This window comes from Manis pentadactyla, chromosome 7 (genome assembly GCF_030020395.1).
Source record: "Manis pentadactyla isolate mManPen7 chromosome 7, mManPen7.hap1, whole genome shotgun sequence".
NCBI lineage: Eukaryota > Metazoa > Chordata > Mammalia > Pholidota > Manidae > Manis > Manis pentadactyla.
Window position 1 is genome coordinate 58,530,637 of NC_080025.1, and position 20,657 is coordinate 58,551,293.

The 20,657-nt window shown below is 44.7% G+C and overlaps 1 protein-coding gene across 9 annotated transcripts in view; it reads left to right on the forward strand.

The window, feature by feature from the left end:
• SRPK2 (SRSF protein kinase 2) overlaps window positions 1–20,272 on the forward strand; it is a 299,738-nt gene extending 279,466 nt beyond the window's left edge. For 5 of the 9 annotated variants that reach the window (XM_057504422.1, XM_057504418.1, XM_057504419.1 and 2 more), the window contains 4 exons: window positions 8,549–8,618; window positions 9,243–9,335; window positions 9,707–9,799; window positions 19,199–20,272. In XM_057504422.1, the coding sequence (XP_057360405.1) occupies window positions 8,549–8,618; window positions 9,243–9,335; window positions 9,707–9,799; window positions 19,199–19,383 (441 nt within the window). In that variant the 3' untranslated portion in view covers window positions 19,384–20,272. The remainder of the gene's footprint in view (window positions 1–8,548; window positions 8,619–9,242; window positions 9,336–9,706; window positions 9,800–19,198) is intronic. The other 4 variants (XM_036892368.2, XM_036892366.2, XM_036892371.2 and 1 more) reach the window with 2 other exon arrangements.
• Window positions 20,273–20,657: the final 385 nt, after the last annotated feature.

Here is a 20,657-nt window from a genome sequence, read left to right on the forward strand (position 1 = left end):
TCACCGAGCCTCCTCATTTGTCTGTTGAAATCCCTGACTAGGTAACTTTATATGGACACCAGGCTGGGCCCCAGTCAGTGCATGGAAATAAGAAACCACAGCCTGACAATGTCACCACACTTGTCACAGCACAGAATGAGTAGGTGACTTGTTTCCCACATGGGACACTTGGGCACGAGAGGGCATTTCAGGAAAGAGTATCTGGGCTCCCAGAGCCTGCAAGCAGACTTTGTCCAGGAGAAGGTGCTCCAAGGGGATCTGGGCAACCCCAAGGGAGGAACCCAAAGTTCCCAAGTGTTAAACACAAATAATAATAAAGGTGATGCTGGGAGTAACTTACTGAGTTGAAGGCAATAATCTTTCATGGTTTCATAGCTGCCAGCATAAAAGCAGGCCCTAACGTACAAAGGCCCATGTTTTCATTGTAATGTGCACTTGCCCTGTTTACATGTCCTTATTTGTCAAAATAGTCTCCTCATTCCCCAGGGAACCAGTGTCAGGTGACGTGACAGGAAGACCTCCATCTTGCCTCTTCCTTTTATCTTTTTTGTTTTGCTTTGTTTTTGTTTATTCTTATTTATTTTTCTTTCTTTTTTAAAATTATTTTGTTACCATTAATCTGCAATTACATGAAGAACATTATGTTCACTAGGGTTCCCCCTTCACCAAGTCCCCCCCACAAACCCATCAGTCACTGTCCATCAGCGTAGTAAGATGCTGTAGAATCAGTACTTGTCTTCTCTGTGTTGTACAGCCCTCCCTGTGCCCCCCCACATTCTACATGCTAATCGTAAGGCCCCCTTTTATTTATCTATCTATATCTATCTATCTATCTATCTGTTTATTATTTTGGTATCATTAATCTACAATTACAGAAAGAACATTATGTTTACTAGGTTCCCCCCTTCACCAAATACCCCCCATATACCCCTTCACAGTCACAGTCCATCTGTGTAGTAAGATGCTGTAAAATCACTACTTGTCTTCTCTGTGTTGTACAGCCCTCCCTGTGCCCCCCACGCACTATACATGCTAATCGTAATGCCCCCTTTTTTTTCCCCGCCCTTATCCCTCCCTTCCCACCCACCCTCCCCAGTCCCTTTCCCTTTGGTAACTGTTAGTCCATTCTTGGGTTCTGTGATTCTGCTGCTGTTTTGTTCCTTCAGTTTTTCTTTGTTCTTATACTCCACATATGAGTGAAATCATTTGGTACTTGTCTTTCTCTGCCTGGCTTATTTCAGTGAGCATAATACCCTCTAGCTCCATCCATGTTGTTGCGAATGGTAGGATCTGTTTTTTTCTTATGGCTGAATTGTATTCCATTGTGTGTATGTACCACATCTTCTTTATCCATTCATCTACTTATGGACACTTAGGTTGCTTCCATTTCTTGGCTATTGTAAATAGTGCTGCGATAAACATAGGGGTGCGTCTGTCTTTTTCAAACTGGGCTCCTGCATTCTTAGGGGAAGTTCCTAAAAGTAGAATTCCTGGGTCAAATGCTACTTCTATTTTGAGCTTTTTGAGGAACCTCCATACTGCTTTCCATAGTGGTTGAACTAATTTACATTCCCACCAGCAGTGTAGGAGGGTTCCCCTTTCTCCACAACCTCACCAACATTTGTTTTTGTTTGTCTTTTGGATGGTAGCCATCCTTACTGGTGTGAGGTGATATCTCATTGTGGTTTTAATTTGCATTTCTCTGATAACTAGCGATGTGGAGCATCTTTTCATCTGTCTGTTGGCCATCTGAATTTCTTCTTTGGAGAACTGTCTGTTCAGCTCCTCTGCCCATTTTTTAATTGGATTATTTGCTTTTTTGTTTGTTGAGGTGCGTGAGCTCTTTATATATTTTGGATGTCAACCCTTTATCAGATCTGTCATTTATGAATATATTCTCCCATACTGTAGGGTACCTTTTTGTTCTATTGATGGTGTCCTTTGCTGTACAGAAGCTTTTCAGCTTGATGTAGTCCCACTTGTTCATTTTTGCTTTGTTTCCATTGCCCAGGGAGATATTTTCATGAAGAAGTCGCTCATGTTTATGTCCAAGAGATTTTTGCCTATGTTTTTTCCTAAGAGTTTTATGGTTTCATGACTTACATTCAGGTCTTTGATCCATTTCGAATTTACTCTTGTGTATGGGGTTAGACAGTGATCCAATTTCATTCTCTTACATGTAACTGTCCAGTTTTGCCAGCACCACCTGTTGAAGAGACTGTTATTTCCCCATTGTATGTCCATGGCTCCTTTATCATATATTAATTGACCATATATGTTTGGGTTAAAGTCTGGAGTCTCTATTCTGTTCCACTGGTCTGTGGCTCTGTTCTTGTGCCAGTACCAAATTATCTTGATTACAAATTGGCTTTGTAGTAGAGCTCGAAGTTGGGGAGTGAGATCCCCTCCACTTTATTCTTCTTTCTCAGGATTGCTTTGGCTATTTGGGGTCTTTGGTGTTTCCATATGAATTTTTGAACTATTTGTTCCAGTTCGTTGATGAATGTTCTTGGTAATTTGATAGGGATGCATCAAATCTGTATATTGCTTTGGGCAGTATGGCCATATTAACAATATTAATTCTTCCTAGCCAAGAGCATGGGATGGGTTTCCATTTGTTAGTGTCCTCTTTAATTTCTCTTAAGAGTGTCTTATAGTTTTCAAGGTATAGGTCTTTCATTTCCTTTGTTAGGTTTATTCCTAGGTATTTTATTCTTTTTGATGCAATTGTGAATGGAATTGTTTTCCTGATTTCTCTTTCTTTTGGTTCATTGTTAGTGTATAGGAAAGCCACAGATTTCTGTGTGTTAATTTTGTATCCTGCAAGTTTGCTATATTCTGATATCAGTTTTGGTAGTTTTGGAATGGAGTCTTTAGGGTTTTTTATGTACAATATCATGTCATCCGCAAATAATGACAGTTTAACTTCTTTACCAATCTGCATTCCTTGTATTTCTTTGTTTTGTCTAATTACTGTGGCTAGGACCTCCAGTACTATGTTGAATAACAGTGGGGAGAGTGGGCATCCCTGTCTTGTTCCCAATCTCAGAGAAAAAGCTTTCAGCCTCTCGCTGTTCAGTATTATGTTAGCTGTGGGTTTATCATATATGGCCTTTATTATGTTGAGGTACTTGCCCTCTATACCCATTTTGTTGAGAGTTTTATCATGAATGGATGTTGAATTTTGTCAAATGCTTTTTCAGCATCTATGGAGATGATCATGTGGTTTTTGTCTTTCTTTTTGTTGATGTGGTGGATGATGTTGATGGATTTTCGAATGTTGTACCATCCTTGCATCCCTGGGATGAATCCCACTTGGTCATGGTGTATGATCCTTTTGATGTATTTTTGAATTCGGTTTGCTAATATTTTGTTGAGTATTTTTGCATCTACGTTCATCAGGGATATTGGTCTGTAATTTTCTTCCTTGGTGGGGTCTTTGCCAGGTTTTGGTATTAGGGTGATGTTGGCTTCATAGAATGAGTTTGGGAGTATTCCCTCCTCTTCTATTTTTTGGAAAACTTTAAGGAGAATGGGTATTATGTCTTCTCTGTATGTCTGATAAAATTCCAAGGTAAATCCATCTGGGATTTTGTTCTTGGGTAGTTTTTTGATTACCACTTCAATTTCTTTGCTCGTAATTGGTTTGTTTTATTTTTGTGTTTCTTCTTTGGTCAGTCTTGGAAGGTTGTATTTTTCTAGGAAGTTGTCCATTTCTCCTAGGTTTTCCAACTTGTTAGCATATATAGGTTTTCCTACTATTCTCTAATAGTTCTTTGTATTTCTGTGGGGTCCGTCATGATTTTTCCTTTCTCATTTCTGATTCTGTTTATGTGTGTTGATTCTCTTTTTCTCTTAATAAGTTTGGCTAAAGGCTTATTTATTTTGTTTATTTTCTCGAAGAACCAGCTCTTGGTTTTATTGATTTTTTTTGTATTGTTTTATTCTTCTCAATTTTATTTATTTCTTCTCTGATCTTTATTATGTCCCTCCTTCTGCTGTCTTTAGGCCTCATTTGTTCTTCTTTTTCCAGTTTCAATAATTGCGACGTTAGACTATTCATTTGGGATTGTTCTTCCTTCTTTAAGTATGCCTGGATTACTATATACTTTCCTCTTAAGACTGCTTTTGCTGTGTCCCACAGAAGTTGGGGCTTTGTGTTGTTGTTGTCATTTGTTTCCATATATTGCTTGATCTCTATTTTAATTTGGTCAATGATCCATTGATTATTTAGGAGCATGTTGTTAAGCACCCATGTGTTTGTGGGCCTTTCTGCTTTCTTTGTACAATTTAGTCCTAGTTTTATTCCTTTGTGGTCTGAAAAGTTGGTTGGTAAGATTTCAATCTTTTGGATTTACTGAGACTCTTTTTGTGGCCTAGTATGTGGTCCATTCTGGAGAATGTTCCATGTGCACTTGAGAAGAATGTGTATCCTGTTGAATGGTGTAGAGTTCTGTAGATGTCTATTAGGTCCATCTCTTCTAGTGTGTTGTTCTGTGCCTCTGTGTCCTTACTTATTTTCTGTCGGGTGGATCTATCCTTTGGAGTGAGTGGTGTGTTGAAGTCTCCTAAAATGAATGTATTGCATTGTATTTCATCCTTTAGTTCTGTTAGTATTTGTTTCCCATGTGCTGGTGCTCCTGTGTTGGGTGCATATATATTTATAATGGTTATATCCTCTTGTTGGACAGAGCCCTTTGTCATTATGTAATGTCCTTCTTTATCTGTTGTTACTTTCTTTGTTTTGAAGTCTATTTTGTCTGATACTAGTACTGCAACACCTGCTTTTTTCTCCCTGTTGTTTGCATGAAATATCTTTTTCCATTCCTTGGCTTTTAGTCTGGGCATGTCTTTGGATTGAGGTGAGTCTCTTGTAAGCAGCATATAGATGGGTCTTGCTTTTTTATCCATTCTATTTCTCTGTGTCTTTTGATTGGTGCATTCAGTCCATTTCATTTAGGGTGATTATTAAAAGATATGTATACTTATTGCCATTGCAGGCTTTAGATTAGCAGTTACCAAAGGTTCAAGGTTAGCTTCTTTAGTACCTTACTGTCTAATTGAACTCGCTTATTGAGCTATTATAAACACTGTCTGGTGATTCTTTATTTCTCTCCCTTCTTATTCTTCCTCCTCCATTCTTTATATGTTGGTTGTTCAATTCTGTGCTCTTTTGTGTTTCCTTTAACTGCTTTTGTGGGTAGTTGATTTTATTTTTTGCCTTTAGTTAGTATTTGGTTGGTCTGCTTTTTTTGCTGTGTTTTTATTTTCTCTGGTGACATCTATTTAGTCTTAGGAGTGCTCCCATCTAGAGCAGTCCCTCTAACATACCCTGTAAAGGTGGTTTGTGGGAGGCGAATTCCCTCAACTTTTTGCTTGTCTGGGAATTGTTTAATCCGTCCTTTATATTTAAATGATAATTATGCTGGATACAGTATTCTTGGTTCAAGGCCCTTCTGCTTCATTGCGTTAAATGTCTCATGCCATTCTCTTCTGGCCTGTAAGGTTTCTGTTGAGAAGTCCAATGATAGCCTGATGGGTTTTCCTTTGTAGGTGACCTTTTTTCTCTCTCTGGCTGCCTTTAATTCTCTGTCCTTGTCCTTGATCTTTGCCATTTTAATTATTATGTGTCTTGGTGTTGTCCTCCTTGGGTCCCTTCTGTTGGGAGTTCTGTGTACTTCTGTGGTAGCAATTACTTCCTCCCCCAGTTTGGGGAAGTTTTCAGCAATTCTTCAAATACACTTTCTATCCCTTTTTCTCTCTTCTTCTTCTGTTACCCCTATAATGCGGGTATTGTTCCATTTGGATTGGTCACACAGTTCTCTTAATATTGTTTCATTCCTGTAGGTCCTTTTATCTCTCTGTCAGTTTCTCTGTGTTCCTGTTCTCTGATTTCTATTCCATTAACGGCCTCTTGCACCTCATCCAGTCTGCTTTTAAGTCCTTCCAGAGATTGTTTCATTTCTCTAATCTCCTTCCGGACTTCATCTCTTAGCTCTTGCATATTTCTTTGAAGATCCAGCAGCATGGTTTTGACCTTTATTTTAAATTCTTTTTCAGGGAGATTGGTTAGGTCTATCTCCTTCTCAGGGGTGGATGTCTGGGTTAGTCTGGTCTGGATCAAATTTTTCTGCCTTTTCATGGCGATAGAGATAGTTGTGTGGAGCTGGTGCGTGTGTCGGGTAGGAGAATGTCCCTTCTTGCTGGTTTGTGGCCCTCCTCTCCTGGGAGAACAGCGACCCCTAGCGGCTTGTGCTGGGCAGCTGCATGCAGACGGGGCCTCTGATTCTTGCCCGGCCACTGTGGAAGAATCTCTGCCTGGTTGCTGTGGGCGTGGGGGAGCAGGCAGGAGGCTGTTTATCGCCGTGAGGTGCGTCTGAGCTGCACTGCCGCCCAGGGGGTTAGGGCGTCCGGAGTTCCCCAGGATTCCCAGCTGCTAGGCTGATTGCGCAGGTGCGCTTCCATCCTGCTGTGGGGTCCCTGTCCCTTTAGGATTTTCAAAAAGCACTCGCTTTTCTTTGTCCTAGGGGCGCCGGCTGTGGGGACCCCCTCACAGGTCTTACTGTCCTGTTTCCCTAGTACCCAGCACACCATGCACTGTGTGTCTGCGCTCTGGTGCGAATGGCTGGGGCTGGGTTTTCAGCAGTCCTGGGCTCCCTCTCCCTCCCCGGTCCGACTCCTCTCCTCCTGCCGGGAGCTGGGGTGAGAGGCCTCTGGTTCCACAGGCCGCGGCTTGTATCTTACCCCCTTCGCGAGGTGCTGGGTTCTCACAGGTGTAGATGTGGTCTGTTTTCCTGTGTCTTCTGGTCTCTCTTTTAGGGATAGTTATATTTGTTGAATTTTCCAAAATATATGTAATTCTGGGAGGAGATTTCCACTGCTCTACTCATGCCGCCATCTTGGCTCCGCCCCCCCTTTTATCTTTTAAACCATCTCACTGACAGGCTTCTTTGGCTTCCGAGTTTCATCGGAGGTGCTTGGAACTCTTCAGAATGGTCTTCTGTCTGAGGACAAGTGGCTTGCATGTTTTAGAGTTGGGCTCTAAAAATACGTTGAACCAGACGGAAATGTTTTTGAAAACCAGTCTGAAGCGGGAGCAAGGGCCTGAGGAAGGGGAGGGTGAAGCTGTGAGGCCCCCCGGGTGCTTCTCTCTCTTCCTTCTCCCTGAGGCTTTCTTCCTTTTCCTCTTGGCTGGTAAGGTGGTGAAGGGTTGTGTCCCCGATGGGGAAGACTCTTCCGGCCATTCAACATGTAATACAGTTTTGTTCCCCTTGATTTGTGGCCAAACATGAGGATTTTTGCCTTGACCTAGGATTGACCTTGTATCTTCCTTGTTGTAAGGTGGAGAGGAGAGGCCCTGCGGCGCCCCGCCCACCAGCTCTCCCCCTGCCAAGGCCCAGGCCGGGGTGCGGCCCAGGGCAGTGGACCTGAGGTCAGGGACTGGTGCACTCCCAGGGGCAGGGCAGCAGTCTTGTTACCCCACTTCCCTCCTTTCTTTCTATTAAAAACTGAGGGTGAAGAGCTGGCAGTTCCAAACTGAGAGCACACATCCCTAGATGGTTTAAGACAGTGCGAGGAGGTGCGCCCTCCGGGGTACCTCCCTGCACCCTGGGTCAGGATGGAGGAGACAGGCTAGTGCAGTGACGGTTCACCAGGACAGGGGGTCTCTTCTGTTGTCACTGGTGAACAGGATCCATGTGCCTTTCAGCACACCAAGATCTAATAATACAGAAGAGAAGTATAGGAAAAAGCAAAAATGGGACATAGCTTATCCCCCCTTTAAAGCAATTAAAAATCATGGTATTTGGTTGGCAGAGAATAGCAGCTACCAGCAGTTGCCTTCTTTTTATATCATTACCAAATTCAAGTCATGATCCTGAGATTTTTTTGTGAGCAAGGGAAGTGGACTGCCTTCCAGAAGTGGGCACACACAGGCCTCCTGTGCTGCACACTGGGGGACAGATCTTGCTAACCCGGAAAGCCAGCGCTCCTTGCCATCCACAGGAGGGGCGGCTGCCCCACCTGATCACCGGATTGTACCTGGCCTTGGGCACATAGCAGGAGGGGCTTCTTCAGTGGCTCTGGGTTTTCCTTTGGTTGAGTCAGGAATGAAATGATGGTGAGATGCTGCAGTCAGCCCTTGGGCACCTAGTTGTGAAGGTCTCTGCTTCCTGAGAGTGATAGGATCCTCTGTCCAGAGGCCAAGCCAGCTGTGGGTTGAGAGCAGGCTCTGGAGTGACAGGCTGGGGCCTGCACAGAGTCCTGTCCTCACAGCCAGCCACCAGGCCTGCACATAGCTGCCTGCTGTCATGCCCACATGGCATTGCTTTTCCTGAAAAATGAAGGGAGTATATGGCCTTCCCACCTTCCAGTAGAGGAGATGTATAAACATTTCTGAAGCTCCTTTGAACTTTTTGGAAGGAAGAAAAAATTGGATGTTGAGCCCTGTTGAGCCCCATTAAATGTAGGTCTCTTGTAGAAGGAGAAAAAGTTGCTTACTCGGAGGCCAGTCTATAAAGTGCTTAGCATGTCATCTGTTGTATCCTAGGCATTTGAGCTGGCAACAGGAGATTATTTGTTTGAACCACATTCTGGGGAAGACTATTCCAGAGACGAAGGTGAGTATGGTCTGCTAGTACCTTGGGCTGGGTCTCCTGAGGGTCCTGAACTTCTGGAGAGTATTGTGTTTTTGTACTGAAGTAGAGCTGTGTTTTGGTTTTCAAACACCAAATTTAGCTGCTTTTCCTTTGAGTTTGAAGCCCCCTCAGTCTTTGTGAATGGGCAGGGCCTCCTGGCACACACAGCTCAGGGGAGCCCTCAGCCTGGGCCTGCCTCCCAAGGGCCTGGGCACAGCTGGCTGGGAGAGGACAGGCGGTATGGACCCCAAAGCCTCTCTGTGGACCTCTGTCCGCTGATCTGCCCATTTCTCTGTCCCGTTTGGGAGCTGGGTTGAAAACCCAGGAATTCTGGCTTGAATTCAATCCTTAAACCTGACCATCTCCATGCTTATTTGCTTGTGATGCTGGGTAGCCTGGGGTGTGCAGGCATCGGTCACTGTTAATGCTCCAGAGGGTGCCTGAGGCCTACCAGTCCCAGAAGCCTCTGCATGGATGTGCTGCAAACATTGTTGATTTGAATCTATTTCTGATTTTTTTACTAATTTCAATTTTTTTCCCTCTTCTTTTATCCCATCCTTCCCTTTGCCCCTCCCATCCCGTATCGTTTTTTTCTCTCCTCCATAGACCACATAGCCCACATCATAGAGCTGCTAGGCAGTATCCCAAGGCACTTTGCTCTATCTGGAAAATATTCTCGGGAATTCTTCAATCGCAGAGGTAGTACCTCTTCTTTTTGAAAAGCGCCACGATGCAGACAGAAATGGAACAGCAGCTGCTGATTGTAGCATGAATGGTGACAAAGGCATTTCTCCTAAATTCAAAAAGTAACAGAGCAGAATTCCTGTGCTGATTTAAAAGTTGAGTGGGAAGACCACCCCTGGCCCTGGGGTGCAGTCACCCTGTGCATCAGCTCCTCGGTGCCCTGGATAGCTGGGTGCCTGCAGTCTGGCTGCTCGGGCAAAGCCCGGGCTGTGGATTGTTCCAGCCGCGCTCTGTTTCTGTCTGCGCGGGCGGTGGCAGTGTCTGCATGCAGTGTACTGATTAAACTGTCGTGTGTTTCTGTTTTGCTGGCAATTTTCCCAATGCAGATCACATAGCATTGATCATTGAACTGCTGGGGAAAGTCCCTCGAAAATACGCTATGTTGGGAAAATATTCCAAGGAGTTTTTCACCAGAAAAGGTAACGGTATTTACACAACACTAATTTTCAGCATAACCCTCTCCCAAAAGGAGAAATTGTGCATTTGCGTTTGGGCAGTGGCGAAAGATCTGGACTTTTACAGCTGAGGAAATCTGCTGAAGAAAGCTCTCAAGAAATAAACTTGAATCATCTGGTAACTGTGGAATAGAATTTTGTAAGAGAACACCTCTTCTGAATCCTTTATCTCCTCCACACGTCTCCTTCCTACTGTAAGCCCAATCTGTGTATTCATGTATTTATACAAAGGAGTTGAAGTGATTTTAGAAATCAGCTCAATTCATCTTTACATTTTCCATGTTATTCCTGGAACCACAGTGTTTCTGCTGTGGGGCAGAGGTGGCCCAGGGCCTGGACGAAGCGCACTGTCTTTGGTGACTGAGCTGTTCAGGTAGTGGTGTGGCCCGCAAAGCTCTGGGCCTCCATTTGTGCACTTCAGACCCTGCTTGCCGGTTGGATCGCCTCACTCTGTCTTATGGGTGATGTGTTCTACTACTAGATTGTTCGTTGATCTCCCTTGCTCTTCCTTCTCCTTGGCAGCCCCTGAATGATGGTGTCTTTGCCCTGTGTAGTCTCTAGTGAGCGACCAGTTTTTTAAAGCACCCAAAAGCCCCAGGGAATTAATTTTTTTTAAAACCCCTCCCCAATGCCATATTCTTCTATGTGAGCATATTTGGTCTTCTTAATTCACATTTTTCCTGCTTGGGGGTCTTTTGGGTTGTGAACTCTTTAATGAGAACTTTCAAAGTTAATGTGAACACGACATGAAGTTCTAGAGATTTCTGAAAGCCCCCCATCCTCTGTCTTATTAGCTTTAACCAAATCTGGAGACTTTTATTTTCTTAAGAGATAAGGAATTCTTGTAGAATAATAATCGTATGTTATATGCCCTGGTGCTCAGCTAATCAGTTCTTATTTCAGCCTTAGTTGCATTTCCCTGTTAAATGCATGAGACCCCAGAGCTAACCACGCCGAAGACAGTGGTTCCCTGCTCCAGTTATGCTGAGCACACTGACCGTAACTCTCAGCTTTGCAGTGACCACCCAGTGGACAAACTGTGAAACGTGTCACTGGGCACAGTTATTTTCCCATTACTGCTTCAAGGCTTATCACAGGGAGAAGATTGTCAGGGGACTGAAAACTGTCCTTCAGACAACCTTTATTGATGCTGGTTCTGAGGATCTGGTCTTCGAGTCTGGGTCACCTGAACAAGGTACAAAGCTCGCCTCCCCACACACAGGCCAAGGTAGCAGAGAACAGAGAAATGGCTTTGCCGTCGAACCATGTTCAGTGGCAGAGCTGGAGCTCATGCATGCTGCAGGGCTGAGACACATCATGTTGCTTCTGCACATCTGTTTTCTCATCTTTCAGTGATGGTGACTTGAGGGTGCGTCGATGTGACAAGGAAGTAAACAAGAGGTGCCTAAGCACATAGTAGTTGATGTCATTATTACTGAAGCAAAGTTATAAGCAGGAAGATACTCTAACCATTGTGAACTTCTAGACAGCAGTATTACTGAGAGAGCAGATTGAATTTCCATTCTAGAAAACTTCCAGAAAATGTTATTTGAAAATGGTTGAAGCAAGGAGAAGCTCTGGATTATCATGGCTTAGGGAATTGTGTTTATTTTGATCAAGCCAGACCCCTTTCTTCTACATTTCAGAATGTTTCCAGAGCCTGTGAGAGATGGTCTAGCCCCAGAAGACTAAGCTGGTAGATGACTGGCAGTGACCCCCCAGCCATAGCCTTTACCATTGTCAGATGGCGGCATGGTGGGAGGGTGGCCAGGAGCTACCAGCCTGGTCTGTCATGGAACTCAGGAACAGTGTAGACCTGCTGATGTGGGAGGGGACATGGTGGCCTGAGATCATAGTACCCACTCCTCTGGCCGAGTGGAGAGCCTGCCAGAGGCCGAGGAGCAGGTCCCGTCACTGGGCAGTGGGGAGCCGGGGCACAGTGAGGGCCAGTTGCCAGTAAAGGCAGACTGGGGTGTCCTGTGGTTGTCTGCTTGCTTACCTGTCCTCGCAGCACATTGCCACATGGGGTGGCGGGGCTGGGCTGCCCTCACCATCCCTTTGCAGTGGAAACTCTGTACTGTGCCCTGCGAGGAGGGAGAGGAAGCAGGCCAAAAGGAGGCCCTGAGTGACGAGAAAGGAGGAGTCATGGAGGAGTTTGAAGCACCTTGGAGCCGCCAGGGCTCGGGTTTCTCACGGAGCGGCTGCTCTGAGGCTCCTGTGCTGGCTAGACTTTGCCGCTGGCCTGAGCCGCGGCCAGCGGGGGCAGCGGCTACTGAGTGCCATTCCTGAAACAGCAGCGGGCCGGGGCCTTCCACACCCACCTAGTCGGGCCCTCAGAGGATGGCTTGGTGAGTGAAGAGTGGGGTGCCGGCCTTGGGCTGGTGGTTCCAGCTCAGAGCTCCCTGCCCTTTGTGCTGGGAGGTGGCTTTTGCATGGCCTTCCCATGAGCAGCTGGGCTTCTGGGACCACCCACAAGCTGTGCACGGCCAGTGCCCAGCTGGCACTGCCAGGTGCTGCGCACCACTGCCATCCCCGGATTCTGGGACTCGGGAACTCTTTCTGAGGAGCTTGTGTGAAAGTGACCTGCAGAGTTGAAGTGCATTTGGTGTCTGTGGTAAAGATAGATTTAAAAACATTCTGACTTAGGGTTACTTTGGTAACTGGAGTCCTTTTTCCCTTCCTTTGGATGTACGGGAGAATTATGACTAGGCTAGAAATCCCCTAATAGGACTGGGAATTGGGACTTAGGTTCTTTCCTGATTATTGTTTGTTTATAACAGCTGTCAAGATGAGATGGGTTTTAGGGTTTTTACAGAAATCACAGGAATAATATGATGAATGAGGGCCTGTCATGAAAATAGATTTCACCGGGTCCCATAGGATGAGGAGAATGATTTATCACATGAAAGATGTGTGTTGGCATGCGTCCCAAAGTGATTTGTGCAAGTATATACATTTTGGAAATAATGGGATCTTAAATGTATTCATTTAAATTTTTTTCTAAGATTCCTTGATGCCAGAGCTGATGAAGAGAAAAGCAAAATTGAAAACTGCTATTAAATTGTTTATGTCACGTTGGAAAGTGGTCAGGGAGGGAGGCACGGCAGGTCATCCTGCTCTTTTGTCCTCCCGGGTGGGAAGCAGGCTGGGGAAGAAGGGTGGGGTCTCTGTGTTAAAGCTGAAAATCAAATGCTGCTAGATGACATCTTATGATTCAGGATAAAATTATTAGTAGTAGTTTCAGTCATTTCTTGGTCAAAAGTTTAAAAATTGTCAGGGAAAGTAATTACTTTCTTACCCTGTAACAGTTTAATTTGCTGGATGTGGACATTCACCACCAAAAATCGATAGAAACAAGCACCTCTGTGGATTTTGTCCCTGGCCTGTCTTGCTGATCTGTACGTTTGTGTCCCACTAAAATTCCTGTGTTGAATTCCTGTCCCCTGAAGGGGGTGGTGTTATGAGGTGGGGCCTCTGGGAGGTGATTAGGTCGTGGAGCCCCTGTGAGTGGATTAGGGTCCTGTGAGAGAGGCCCCACAGTGCCACCAGCCCCTTCCCCTGTGAGGAGGACACGACAGAAGCTGCCCCCTGGAGGAGGGCCCGCCCATGCTGGCACCGTAATCGTGGACTTTTGAGTCTCCAGAACTGTCAGAAATAAATAGGCTATTTGTCAGCCCACAGTAGGTTGTGTTTTGTGATGAGCATCACTGGACTCAGACCCATCCCCAGGAAGGGGGGCCTCCAGCAGTGCCCTGGCCCTGAGGCCGGCAGCAGCCAGCAGCACAGCCGCCTTTCCGCGTGCCGAAGACATTCTGTTGGCCCTTCAGCAGCCATCATGTTAGGAAAGTTGCTGTGTGGAGAATGGAAGTATCAGAGGAGATGGTTTACTTAAAACAACTCTCTGGTTCTAGGTGAGGGAGGGTATCATGCGTGTTGGAGTAAGTGTGGATGGTATTGTGGGTCAGGCTCAAGGCCATCTTAAGTACAATTGAAAATTTCAGGGCATGCAAGAAACTTCTGTGTAGCAAAGGACTGTGTGTGCAGCATGAGATTTGCATTTCTCTATGACAGGGATCGCTTTGAGATCTTTGGTCTCCAGTGGTGGGGCGCGTGTGAGGAGACGGTGCCCGACAGGCTGAGAACTCAGAGAATGCAGGAGCTGAGTTTCCAGCTTCTTAATTTTTAATGTTTGGGATGAAACTTGTTGGAATGATTTTAATTTATCTCCAGAACTACCTAAACGTAACAGTCTCTTATTTTTGTGGAGTGTAGCCCTCTTGCTCGCATTTGACCTCTCCAGGCCGGGTGCTGCCCCTATTTGATTTTCTAGGCTTCAAGTTTAAAAGCTTTCCAGTCACAGCCGTTTTCCAGCTCAAAGGCAAGTGAGGGTAGGCAGATACCAGCGTGGGCACTGGGACAGCTGGGAACCTGGGGAGTATGTGCCCAGGCCGCTCCTGAGGCCTCTGTGCATCGGTGCCGGCCCCGCAGCCCCATCTTTGTTTTGTTTGGAAGCCTTTGGAACTAGATGCAGGGTGACCGTGCAGCTGCTTCCCCAGGGATGGCCCTGGTCTAGGAGCTGTGCTCCCCAGAGTGTCCTCTTACCCTCTTCTAGGTCCCTGTCCAGAGGCCCATGACAGAGGCTCCCAGCTAGAATTGTGGGGGACAGAAGGATGTCCTCACAGTGAGGCCATGCCCTGGAAGCAGAGTGTAGTGATGCAAAACACATAGCAGAGACACTTTGGAAAATAACAAACCAGTGCCACAGCTGATTGGTTCTAGTTACTTTTTTAATCATTTAATTTTGAATTTGAGCTTATGATGCAAATTACATATATATGCAAGTATTGCTGTAGCAGTAAATTCTATCACAGTTCACTCCATTTATCCCTAAAGTTAATCTTTGGCTGTATGGTTTATATCAGTTTTTCCATACCAGCTTTATAGAGATGCAGGCCACATACCTTACAATTCACACCTTTTAAAGTGTTCAAGTGGTTAGTATGTTCACATCATTGGCTCCTTGTAGAATGTTTTCATCTCACAGAGAAACCCCATGCGAGCTCATTAGCACCCCCCTCCTTTCTCACCCTCCTCAGGCCCTGGGAGCCACTTGTCTGCTGTCTGTCTCTATGAATTTGCCTACTGGGGACATTATTTATACGTCTGTGGTGGCTTCTTCCATTGAGCCTAATGTTTTCAGGGCTCGTTGCCATGGCAGCGGGCTTGGTACTCCTTTCTTCTCCTGTGTGGATAGACCACATTTGGTTGCCCCGTTTGCCCGCTGACGGACATGTGGGTTGTTCCCTCCTTGTGGCTGTTAGGAATAATGCTGCTGTGAGCTTTAGTGTTTGTGTGGACCTATGTTTTCATTTCTCTTGCATGCATGTGTGTGATAGTTGAAGTATAAAAGTTTTTCATTTAGATGAGGTCCAATTTTCTGCTTTTCCTTTTGTTACTTGTTTCTGGTACTTGTGCTTTTGATGTCATGCCTGAGAAACCATTGCCTCCTTCAGGGTCACAAAGACTCTTCTGTTTTCTTGTAAGAGTTTTTAGTTTTAGCTTTTACACTTAGGTCTGTGATCCATTTTGAGTTAATTTTTTTTATCTGTGGGAAGGTAGGGTTTCTACAGATTTTGGACTCAATTATTTACCTACATGCATGCAGTTTGTAGGAATTTGTTAAAATCTCTTGTGTTTTGTGCCTTGCTTTGTACCAGTGTTTATTGATAGGTTTCCTTTCTGTGTGTATGTTTCTGAAACCCACCCTAATCTGTTTTATGTCATAGTTTCTTTTCTAGTTGCCAGTATTCCCTGAAGTCCAGTACCAGCATCTGCCTTCACGTTCCCTCCCCTGTGTGTGGTGGAAAACCACGTATGCTTGAATGTTGCATTCTGGAATATTACAGTTTCACGGACAAAATAATATATTTTACTTCACAAATCACTGAATATTCAAGAGAAATAAAATGGGAGTGGCTTTTTCTTTCAGAAACACTGAGGTCATCCAGGACTGGCCAGCAGAGTCAGTCATAATGCCAGAGCCTTCAGTCTGAGCCCAGGGCACGTCAGGAGACCCGAGGGGCTGCGGAGGGCAGGGCCGTCTGCCTGGCGTTGCTGCGCGTGTTCATGCACCGGTGCCCAGGCAAGGTCGACTGATACTCAGTGTTCCTTCAGACGGAAAGGCTTAGAAATGGTTTTAAAAAGTAAAGACTGTCACCCCAAAAATTAAAAATACCTGGTTATCTGCAAAATATATTTCAGCAAATTCTATCTTTGGTAGTTATGTTTTCCTAGGAGAAAAAATTATCAAGGTAAAAATTGTTTAACTTGCTAGTGAGTTACTTTTACAATAAGAACAATCAAAAACTAAAAACAAAGTAAAAAAGTTGCTTTTAAAATGTTTTATTATTACTGTATTTTTTACAGTGAGTGGTATGGGGGGAGGCGGCCGCCGTGTGGTGCACACACGCAGGCCTGAGGCCCTTCCCGCCTCTGGGAGGAGGCGCGTGGATGTGGGCGCTTAGGGCGTTCGGAGGAAGTTTTATCAACTCTTCGTAAGAGAATTTCTTACTTGAACATGAGGATTTGTACATACAATCATAGGGCCTTGGTGAGTTTATTTTTCATGGCATGATGGTTTTTCCATCTGTCTACATGATCCCCGTGTTTGTTCTTTTAGAGGCAGTTCAGTGTGCTGTGACGTTGTGACGTTACTCTGTATTCAGTAGCTACTGGCGCGTGGGAGTATTTTGCCTATTCGTATTTCCGCGCCTGAGACAATGCCGTTTTCTGGGTGGGGCCCCCGGCGCGGAAGCATCCTGACTATTTCTGGGGAGAGAGAACTTTGCGGTAGTTCCATCATCAGTCACAGCGCTTTTAGCCAGGCTGAGTACCTGGGTTCTCTTAGCTTGCCAGCATGGTATTGTTTTCATCACTATTATTATGCAGATTTTAAGAAATCTGTGGCAGTAAAGCTTATCTCTTTCCATGGAAGATTGTACTTAATTTGAAGCCTGTTGATGGATTGTAGTTAGTGTAAAAACTGGTACCCTCAGAAATGGCTCTGGTGTTCTGATCATCTCTGCTTCGCAGCAGTGTCATTCATCCGCAAAGCTGGGGAGAATGTATTCCAAGTCTGAATGGATGAATGTCAGTGCAGCGCTGTCTCCTTCCCAGAGAACTTTAGCCTGTGATGTGTGCGCTTTCTTAGTTTGCTTTACTCTAAGTCTGGTGAGATCACCAGTCACTATAAAATCAATAGAGCTGCATTAAAAAATCTGCAGAGAAACGACCCTATACCAAAACTGGTATTTGGGGGCACCTGCTTTCCATTTTATGGGCACTTTGAAAATCAGTCGTGTGGTCATATGTAGAGCATAGTTTTGACTTAACGTTCTCTTACTACCAAACATCTACCTAGTAATTTCCCACCATGTTATTAAGTACCATTACATAATGTTCATCAAGTGGGTACACCATGGTTGTCTTTTTAACCAGCGTTCTAATATCACTGAGCATTTATGAGTTTGCAAGTATATACAGTTTTGCTGTGATCATATTTTGGGGGTAGGGTGGTGGGTGCTAGGATTTATTTTCTCAGGCTCAATTCCTTGAATGGGAATTTCTGGGTAAAAGGGTATCCTCCAGTGGTAAAGAGCTTTAGGACTTAATAAACCCTCACTGACTTCTTACCAATTAAAAGCCTCTCATCAGAGTAAAAAGTAACCAAACCTGAACATATCAGTGACTGCACAGACTTTGCTCTCATGGGACATGGTGTTTCCTTCTCCTCTGAGAGGGCAGGTGCACTTCCCTGGGAAAGGCAGACCTGACCAGCAGGCTGGAAGCAATGCTTAGCCCTCCCCCAGTCCTCACTTTGGAGCCAGAAGCCTATTTTCCCCAACATTTTTTTTAACAAGGAACAGTCCCTAAGGATTTCTTTATTCAAAATCTGTGCGCATCATGATTACAGCTCTAGACACACCAGTTCTTAAGAATGAATACAAGCCAAAAGAAACAGTCACTGTGGGGTGGGAATACGGGCCATTTCCTTTTTGTTTTTGTTAATCTTCTGTAATGTTCTTTTCTTTATGATTTAAATGCAAGTTCAGGTGTGTTCCTGAATTAAGTTGCATAAATGGGTGAAACAGACTGGACCTCCTGAGGAGGCCTTTGTAAGCACAGACCTGATTCTCTGTTAACAGATACCATGAAAAAAAAATCCACCTTGTTGGCTAAATTACAGCAGGGGATGGGGGAGAGAGGTTGGCCCCTGCCTGAAGTATGACCTTTAGGCACACGGATGCCTCTGCTGTGTGTGGGGCCAGGGTGCTGACGCAGGGACAGCACGCTGAGGGCGCCCATGGACACCTGCCTGTGGGCAGAGGAGTTTGGGTGGGGTGGGGGGGTAGGGAGATATCCTGTGAAAATGTCCAATAGGCAGAAAAAATGTGTTGCTCATAATGTAAAGTGATCCTCCCCTTTTGGCTGTTTGACTTAATAGATTGTTTTCCTATTGTAAAGAATGCTATTATAGTTAATACACCACTTATTGGCTTGTCAGTCTGTTATGACTGTCAGGGCTGCTGGAAAACCATGCTTTATGTACTGCAGTGAGCACTTTGAAAAGTGTAACATTAAGGTTTACAAATTGATGTCCTGATGTCTTAGATTTTACAATGCCTGTGTAGAGATGAGTGGTGTTTGATTTGGGTGGGCCACTAAAGCTGTGCTGTCCAGTCCCGTAGCCCCTGGCTACTTACTGGTGGCTACTGAACCTTAAGCCAATTAAAATGAGAGCTTGAGTCTCCTAAGTGGCACTGACCACATTTCAAGTGCTGGCAGCTACCATATTGGACAGGACAGAGAAAGCCCCTGTCCGCCACTGCACGACATCCCCTGAATAAGACTGCTGTGGAGGAAAAGACTCCCTTCTGTTTGCACGGTAACATGCAGAAGTCATGCCCCAAGGACTTTAAATAGTGTGTATCTTCAAGCTTTTTCTAAACAAATTTGCAAATTGCAAAAAGAGATCGCAAGTTGGTGTGAGCACCTTCATCAGTCTTTGCAAATGAAAACTCTGTGGGTGGACTCAGCACACTCTGCTTCCTAAAAGAGGCCTGGAACTGATGTGAATGAACCACTCCCTTTTCACTTCACCCCCGTTTACACTGGCCAAGGTTACTTGAAATACAACACAATCACGTCTCCATTTAATGGTTATTGCTTGGGAGGAGAGGCCGGCCTCTATGGTTGTGCAGCCTGAGCAGGTAGGTGTCCTCTTCCTCTAGAAGCACTGGCTGGGCCAACACCGGGAAATGCATGCTTGGCGTCCTCCTGACCCTGCCTGCTTTTTCCCTGTAGGAGAACTGCGGCACATCACCAAGCTGAAGCCCTGGAGCCTCTTTGATGTCCTTGTGGAAAAGTACGGTTGGCCCCATGAAGATGCTGCACAGTTTACAGATTTCCTGATCCCGATGTTAGAAATGGTTCCAGAAAAACGAGCCTCAGCTGGCGAATGCCTTCGGCATCCTTGGTTGAATTCTTAGCAGATTCTCCAAGTAGCGCATTCTGAGCTAGCCAGTGTTTTCCAGTACATTGGACCTAAACGGTGACTCTCATTCTTTAACAGGATTACAAGTGAGCTGGCTTCATCCTCAGACCTTTATTTTGCTTTGAGGTACTGTTGTTTGACATGTTGCTTTTTGTGCACTGTGGTCCTGGGGCAGGGTAGTCTTTTGTCTTCAGCTTAGTAGTTTACTGACCCACTTCTGGAAACAATAACATGTCTCTAAAGCATCATTTCTTGTGTTATGTGACATTCAAATGTCAATTTTTTTGAATGAAAACTACTTTCCCCCTTGTGTTTTGGCAGGTTTTGTAATTATTTATGAAGATATATTTTAGCTGAGTACTATATAATTTACAGTTCTAAGAAATTATCGAGTTGGAACCAAGAAATAGCAAGGAAATGTACCATTTTATCTTTCGGCAAAGGGGCCTCACTCCTGTATTATAGTGTATGTAAATGCACCCTGAAATGTTAATTCCCATGAAATGTGGGATGGGGACTCAAACCTAAAAAAAGCTACCAAGTCTTGAGTGCTTTGTAGCATATGTTGCATGTAGTGGACTGTGACCGCTCCCAGGAGCTGTGCAGACTTTTCATTCCATTAACAGTCCTTACACATTGGATTTTAAACAAAGTGGCTCTGGGTTATGTCATTCCCTATCAGGCACTTTAAAGAAAGACATGCTTCTAATTCTAAAATTCGTATTATAGTTTAGCACTCCCATTCGTATTTTTGCATATTTTTAAAAGTACCTTTAAGGAAAAAGAGCAATTTCTCTTTCAAAATGTGATGGCCTGTACCATGTGGTGGTGCCTCCTCCAAGCACTGTAAGTTAAATTCTGCATCGATTAAATCACAAGAAAAACATGTTCAGTGTGTGGAATGAAAAAATATATTTATTTTCTTGGAAAAGCTGCTTGTGTTTGTCTAAAACCAAGGTATGGCATATGCAGTGTGCAGTGCAGTGGACGGTATACTCACTTCTCAGAGGTGCCAGCAACTGTGTCCATTCCAGAGGCAGTTCTGTGTGTGGCTATGACAGATACAGATCTGGCTAGGTTTTCCCAGTGTCTTCCCATGCATTGAAGTTGAGAAAATGATTTTCCCTTTGCAGGTTGCACATGATTTTTTGTTTATGCATTTCCTTAAAATTATAGAATCCGGGACACAGACCATAGTAGGCAGTACAATTTTAGAATGTAACAAATAGAGGTATATTTAACCTCTTTTAGAAGTCGATGGATTGAATG